General features: G+C 29.9%; 1 protein-coding gene across 1 annotated transcript; it reads left to right on the plus strand.

Moving 5' to 3' along the window:
- Positions 1 to 1890: 1890 nt before the first annotated feature.
- LOC106764345 (probable sulfate transporter 3.5) lies at positions 1891 to 6756 on the plus strand. Its single transcript, XM_014648633.2, has 12 exons — positions 1891 to 2488; positions 3132 to 3339; positions 3421 to 3592; positions 3983 to 4048; positions 4342 to 4455; positions 4567 to 4683; positions 4773 to 4899; positions 5122 to 5408; positions 5555 to 5742; positions 5828 to 5901; positions 6005 to 6081; positions 6440 to 6756. Exons 1-12 carry the CDS (start codon positions 2128 to 2130, stop codon positions 6608 to 6610), a joined length of 1962 nt encoding a protein of 653 aa, XP_014504119.1. The 5' UTR covers positions 1891 to 2127; the 3' UTR covers positions 6611 to 6756.
- Positions 6757 to 8024: the final 1268 nt, after the last annotated feature.

Genomic DNA, 8024 nt, shown 5'->3' on the forward strand with positions numbered 1-8024 from the left:
TGCTTGTTGGTTATATATCTTGATTAAATATTTAAGAATAAATTTCTTCATATTTTTTTTATCAAAATATAAAAATTTAAATTTTGCCCTTGAACTTTTTTAATAGTGAGGTATTTCTTTATATATATATATATATATATATATATATATATATATATATATATATATAAAACTCTTTGAAAAACTGCATAGAAGATTCGTGTTCGTAACACACTCATATAGCCTCTCGTATTTGCAAACAAGAATGCTAATAGTAGCTCAAAAGGCAATCATGCTTAAATTATATTGAAGCATAAAATTAACTTTAATGAATTAAATTTAAAAGGTTGACTCTTAAAATTATTAAATTATTATCTTTCTCAATCAATCCAAAAATACCTCAAAACAATATATGTGTATGTGTCGATGAAGAAGCACAACATAATAAAATAGCTTATAAACAACAACTAATATCACTTGAATAACAAACATATGAGTATAATATTATAATAAATAAATGTACTTCTCTATTCGCCACAACGAAAAGACTATAATAGTTCATAAATTTTAAATTTATTAATATCACCCAAAATCGATCTCAAAACGATGCATTATTATAAATGGACAAATTCATCTCCCAACAACAACAAAAAAACAACAATAATAATAATAATAATTTCTTCCAAATAAATCACATTTATTTGGATGCTTACTTTTACTCTCTGAGTATTCTAAAAGTATTAACTATTTTAAAAAGAGAATATTATTTACACGTGAGATATATTTTTTGCACTATGTTACTAACAAAACAAAGAAATGAATATTTCATCAGAAATAAAATAAAAAAAATTCAAAATGTTAATGAGTTGAATGGAGCAATATATTTTAGGAAATAAAGTCAATTTTTACGGAAATAAAAGATTTTTTACCCTTTTGCATGGGAATAGAAAAAGAAAAATACGTGTGATATACATTTCTGAAAATAAGTTACGTGTATGGATGTATGTTTATATAATTCACATGCTAATGTTTCACTTTCTTACTTACAATTCCCAAAGTAATTTTTTATAAAGCTTGAAACAAATACACTTTAAGTTTGTCGTTTTTTTACAATACTTTCTCTTAAAATAATAACTTTTGTTATTGATTGACAAAATATCATAAAAAAAATATCAAATAATGCAAGATTCTCACGTTTTAGTTTTTTTTAAACAAACCAAGACCAGATATTAATGAGGGAAAAAAATCCATAATTAATGTTTCTGGATATCGAGTCTGTAATTGAAATAAATTAATAGAGATTATAATTCATTTTATACTCTAAATTAACATTTTTAAATATATACCTGTTTAGTTTTTCTTATCTGTCTTTCAAACTGTATCCTTCAATAAATGCAAAAAAGAAATTCTTGATTCTACAACGCAGTTACGAGATTTTTTATTTTATTCATTTCTACTTCACAATAAAGATAAAAATTAATTAAAATTTATGTATATAATTAATAAAAGAGCAGTTGATATTATTTTTAGATTTAATAATTATATAAATACATCCAGAAAAGATAGAAATTAAAAGAAGCAAAAGCAATATTGTGAAAATATTAATTAACCACAATGACAGACGTTGTAACGTAATGTAACTTACCAAGACAGAATTTCATTGACGTTGTAAATTGGTCGTGTTCGTGTAGATATAACAGTGTGTTAACAAAAAGGATATATATATATATAGAAGAGAAGATGAAGGTTGGTATTAATTCTTACGAAGGATGCAGAAGAGACAGCACATTAACTGTTTACTGCAGAACATTTAACGTTTCTGCAGAAGATCAAAGTCTGTCGAAAACCATATCCAACAATTCTTGAATTCTCTCTTATCCAAACCAACGAAATACCAAAAAAAACAGACACCTAGGATTTTCATGGTCAACCTCATCAAGACTTATAATCTACTGTTCTGTCATCCAATTACCATTTACCCTAAATAGTTTCCACTGCAAAAGGCCTATATATACTCTCAAAGCCACCACGCGTCTCTCACACAAGCACCCTTGAGTAGTTACTATTTATCAGACACCCTCTTCTTGATTTCTCTTTTCTTCTGTGAACACACATACACATACACATAAAAATACATTCTTTGGTACTATGGGTACTCTTGGTAACACGGAAGTTTACAATCACAACCATGAAGATAATGATCCTGAAGAGTATCTTCATGGGGTGAATTTCTCGATCCAGAGAGGATTCAAGGAGAAACTGAAGGCGAGTTTGAAGGAAGCTTTGTTTCCTGATGATCCCTTCAGGCAGTTCAAGAACGAGGAGAAAAAGACGAGGAGGGTGCTCAAGGGGGTGCAATACTTCATCCCTATCTTTGAGTGGCTACCCACGTATAATTGGCGTCTCTTTTGCTCTGACTTGATCGCAGGTTTAACCATATCAAGCCTTGCCATCCCTCAAGGCATTAGCTATGCCAAACTTGCAGACCTTCCTCCTCTCATTGGCCTTTGTAAGAATCAAATTTCATTTTCTTCCTTCACCCATTGTTCTTCACTTTGATTCCACGTCTTTCAATGATTATCTGCTTTTAATCCGTGTTTGGCTGCATTTAATAACGTCTCTCATCACAGCATATGCAATATTGATTTCCACGTTTGCTCTCTTTTTAAACCATTGATTTTCTTCACCTTCTGTCTTATACAATTCTGTGATAAACACCGCCAAACACTGAATGAATGGTGATGATGGTGTTTATAATTAGAATCAAATCAGAATTGTCTGATACTGAAGGAATACGTGGGGAGAAAAAAAGAAAGATTTCCTTCTTCCTTCGTGCATGGATTGAACTTGCGTGATTTTTATCAGCAAAAGAAAGCTCTATGGTTTGGAAACTAAGATAAAGAAATTCTGATCATCACTTTGTGTGGTTTGATCAAACCCATTATGTGGGTGTGTGTGGAAAGTTAGTTATAGACTTATAGTTACGTAAACGACTTCCTTTTACAGTTTTAATCCCCTTGTGTGTGATGTGAAGAACCTGGTGATTGATTCGATTTGTTAAGGTTGTGTTTGGGATGAAGCCATGAAGAATTTAAGGAAATAGGTTGTGTGTTGATTTGACGTATTTGGAATCATTGTTGTAATTTTATCAGATTCGAGCTTTGTCCCACCTCTGGTGTATGCTATTTTTGGGAGTTCAAGGCACATGGCTGTGGGGACGATAGCAGCAGCATCATTGCTTATTGGTCAAACCATACAAAAGGTGGCAGACCCAAACGAGGACCCAACCTTGTATCTTCATTTGATATTCACAACCACCTTTGTCACTGGTGTTTTCCAAGCTGCTTTGGGATTTTTCAGGTAACTCATTTGCCTTCAACACTCTCACATGCAAAGGTTGTGTTTGAGACAAAGTATCATGTTTTCCAAAACTTGTTGCAGGCTGGGGATATTGGTGGACTTTTTCTCTCATTCTACCATCAATGGCTTCATGGGAGGGACAGCAGTGATTCTCATCCTCCAACAGCTAAAGGGCGTGTTTGGAATGATACATTTTTCACAGAAAACCAACTTGGTGGCGGTGATAAAGAGCATCGTTAACAATAGACACGAGGTTAGCATAGAACAAGTTTAAATTATACTTAGTGCTTTTTTGACCGACCAAAATAGTAAAAGGTTGCGATACGAAATCAAATTACTACATATGAGGACAGTTCCCTCTAGAATGATAATGATATCCCAACTCAATTTTAGCCTCTTTTCAACACAAGCATCATGTTTTACAATCTCACTCACCTACACATCACAAAGATCTTAAAAATATACAGTATGCTTGTGGTTGCAAATTACAATTTAAAACCTTAGTTTCTTTTTTATATATGTTCACTTGTTTGTTTCATTAGTCTCATCAAAAATAGCTTGTAAGAAAAGAAAATTGTTACTTTTATCTATATTTTGGAGATAAATAACGTGGGTGGGGTTGTCTTTTTCATATATTTAACAGATTAGGTGGGAACCTACAGTTCTTGGAGTGGTCTTGCTTGCTTTCTTGCAATTTACCAGGCACTTGGTGAGTACCCTTTTTCTATAGTCATTCTCATCTTAGCTTTCTCTTTTGCATATAATTTATTTGTGTGAATAAAAAACAAGAAGTGGCACGACAAGACATTTAGTGCGCCACTCAAACTTGTTGGACCTTAAGAATATCGTAAGAATATAATTATAGCAGACCAATACTACAGGTAGTAATAGTAAAGTCAAATTAGACTCAGAAAATGAAGCAATATTAATATTTCACAAAGGTCATATATGTTAATTAAGTGATTATTCTAATGGATTTCACTTTTTGGTGTAATCTTTCAGAGGAACAAGAATCCAAAACTGTTTTGGGTACAGGCTATAGGTCCAATGGTGACTGTAGTAGTTGCTGGTGTTTTCACCTACCTCGTCAAGGGCCAAAAACATGGAATTCAAATTGTAAGCAATAAGATATAATAATAATAATTGCTTTCAGTTTCTAAAATCATCTTAAAAACATCCTCAGATTTTGTTTTTTGTTCTTATTTGAAATTGATTATGTATATATAGGTGGGGCATCTAGACAAAGGATTAAATCCATTGTCCATCCACTACATGAACTTTAATGGTAAATACTTATCAGCAGTTCTGCAAGCTGGAATTATCACAGGGGTGTTATCATTAGCAGTAAGAAACTAAAATCTCTTCCAATCATCATATACACTTGAACAATTTCTTTTATCAGTTTTATTTACTTGTTCATTTGATTTTCTTAGGAAGGAATAGCAATAGGAAGAAGCTTTGCTGTTGCTGATAACACACCTCATGATGGGAACAAAGAAATGATCGCTTTTGGCCTCATGAACTTGTTCGGATCTTTTACTTCATGCTATTTGACTAGTGGTGAGTTTTCGTTCACATGCTCATCTCACAAAACTAACCATATCAGTAATTAATACTTTTTAGTACATGTTATTATGTTATGTTATGTTACATGTTGTAAATTTCATTTCAACCATTCTGCTATTATACTGATAACAAAAATGTGTCTGTCATAACAAGAACAATTTGGCTTAGTTTTGCATAGAAATGTTACATGTTGATTCTAAAATCTATATTCTACAGGACCATTTTCGAAGACTGCAGTGAATTACAATGCAGGGTGTAAGACTGCAATGGCAAATGTGGTACAGGCAGTGATAATGGCACTGACACTGCAATTTTTGGCACCATTATTTGGCTACACCCCTATGGTTGCTCTCTCAGTCATTATCATATCTGCCATGCTTGGACTCATTCATTACGAAGAAGTCGTTCATCTCTTCAAAGTTGACAAATTTGATTTTGTCATTTGCATGGCTGCTTTCCTCGGAGTTATCCTCATAAGCATGGATGTTGGTCTCATGATTTCTGTCAGTATTTCCGTTCTTCATTTTAGGAACTTCTTTTCATGTAAATTTTCAATGTCATGTCATAATTAGGGCTACCACATTATCTATATATGTCATGCATGGTTCAAACTGAGTTTGACTTTTTGATGATTCTATCTGCAATGAAGGTTGGACTAGGGGTTTTGAGAGCACTGTTATATGTGGCTAGACCAGCGCCATGCAAGCTTGGAAAGTTAGCTGAAGTTGGTTTATACAGAGACACAGAACAATATAAAGTTTCAACATTCGCTGGGGTTCTTATTATTCAACTTGGCTCTCCCGTTTACTTTGCAAATTCTAATTACGTCAAAGAAAGGTAATTAGTTAGTAATCAACAGTTAATATGCTTGATTATGCAACGTAATCATCAAAATTATTCTAATTAATTTGATTTGCATTAGGATTATGAGGTATATTCGAAGTGAACAAGCTTCTACCGGAGAGAATGTTGAACACATCGTACTTGATTTGTCAGGTGAAGATAGAAAAATTGTTTGCAATTAATGTTTAGAATCCTCTTTGATCATGGAGTTTGTGGGAAAAATGTTTATCTTTGTTATTGATCGCTTAATTCTCAGGAGTAACATCCATTGACACAACTGCTATCAAAGCATTGGATGAGCTAGTTAAAGTGTTGACAAAGAATGCAATTAAGGTAATTAATGGTTCATCGAACCGTCTAAGTTTTACATTGAAATGAAAAAGACTCGTAAATTTATTTGTTTGTCGGATATATTACTTCACTCGTTATCGGACCATCCATTAATGTCCAATCTCATATTCGATATGTATATACATTGACGTGAAGGAATATGTTGAAAGTCTCATATTGAAAGATAAAGCCAATTTAAAGTATATAAGTGAACGTAGACCTTATTTTACAAGTTAGTTTTGTGAAGTTGAATTAGACTTAAAGTACATTTCTTAATCGATTTTGATATTAATGTTAGTCTTTTAACTAAATAAATGTGTTTAAGTGATTAATTATGTCTATTTTCCATGTTTTTGCATAGATTTTGTTCGTAAATCCGAGGGTGGAGGTGTTGGAGAAGCTTATGTTATCAAAGTTTGTTGACAAAATTGGGAAAGAAGCGTTCTATCTAACATTGGATGAGGCAGTGATGGCAAGTCAATATTCACTTCGTTCATCAAAGGAAAATCATGGCGAAGGTGGCATGGTTTAAGAAATTATTTTCATGTACTAGTTTATCGATGCCCCCAAATCAATGTTAGCTGGTATTGTTTAGTATAATAAGTATAATAATAATAATTATTATTATTATACAACTATTAATGGATTGAGGGGTGATATCCCAACACACTTTTACGTTCATTTAACACAAGTTATAGAAATAAAATGGTTATAAAAGTGTAAATATTTGTATTTTTTAAAATAAAATAAAATAAAAAGTAAAAAAAAGATAATGTCAAATGAATGTAAAAAAATATATATATCAAATAATAGTTTTTGTAATGGATTTTATAAAGTTTTAGCCGGTAATATTTTTCCCTATATCATCAATGAAGATTAATTTAAACTAACCAATAACCATATCATCAATGAAAAAATAAATTACGTTCCAATTACATTAAAATAACTGGTGAAGTAAAAACTTAAAAAATATTAATACTAGAATTTAGAAGCATGAATATAATTGCTAATATGATCAAAGTATATAAATCATTAGTGTAAGGATTTATCTAACCGATAAAATTTAATAGATTTACAAAAAAAAAAAATATATTATAAAAATATACAACCGCCTTCTAATGTTCTAACTTATATATTTAAAATTAATCTTAATGTGAGATTTATAATATACCATTTACATTATAAATTGTGTTTAAGATAATTAGATACTAGTGAGTATATATATGATAGTAAAATAAATTTTATTAAAATAGATTTTAATATTATATAAAAAAAAAATAATTTAACTTATTTTTATAAAATTCACTTATAAAATAAAAATTATTTTTATTTATATACTTTGAATTAAACTTATTTTGCAATTCATCAATGTAGATTCCCGACCACAACTAATAATTAATAATGAAATATAGCACACTATTTTTTTAATAATATGTTCCTTTCATCTTGCAAAATAATTTGAATGATTTACAAAAGTTGAGAAAATACAATTTCTTTAAAAGTAATAAATAGATTCCAAATTCATTCATTGTGATTTTTATTTTATTTTATTTTTTAAATTTTTTAAATTTTATTGATAGAAATTTTAAATGATGTAAAGATAAAATAAATGTACAATGTTTAAATAGATATAAATTTTATATTATAAGTTGAATTTGTAAGACTAAATCAGTTTTAAAGTCTATTTTTTATCATAATTACTCATAGTCTATTATAATGAGATTTGTTGTTTTGTTAAATTTATTATTTATTTTAATAAAATTATGTTTTTCTATTCAATGTATATATATATTTAAAATTCAAATTTAATTCAATAAGTTAAAAGAAAATAATTTGACATGAATTAATTAGGCTACTTCAAATGTCATTGAATCGGTTTTTAATAGTTGTGTTGCATAAAAAAGACGTGATGTTGGGAATAAAATTAATGAGTGAAAAGAAAAGCA

Source organism: Vigna radiata, chromosome 1 (assembly GCF_000741045.1).
Source record: "Vigna radiata var. radiata cultivar VC1973A chromosome 1, Vradiata_ver6, whole genome shotgun sequence".
In the NCBI taxonomy this organism is placed as follows: domain Eukaryota; kingdom Viridiplantae; phylum Streptophyta; class Magnoliopsida; order Fabales; family Fabaceae; genus Vigna; species Vigna radiata.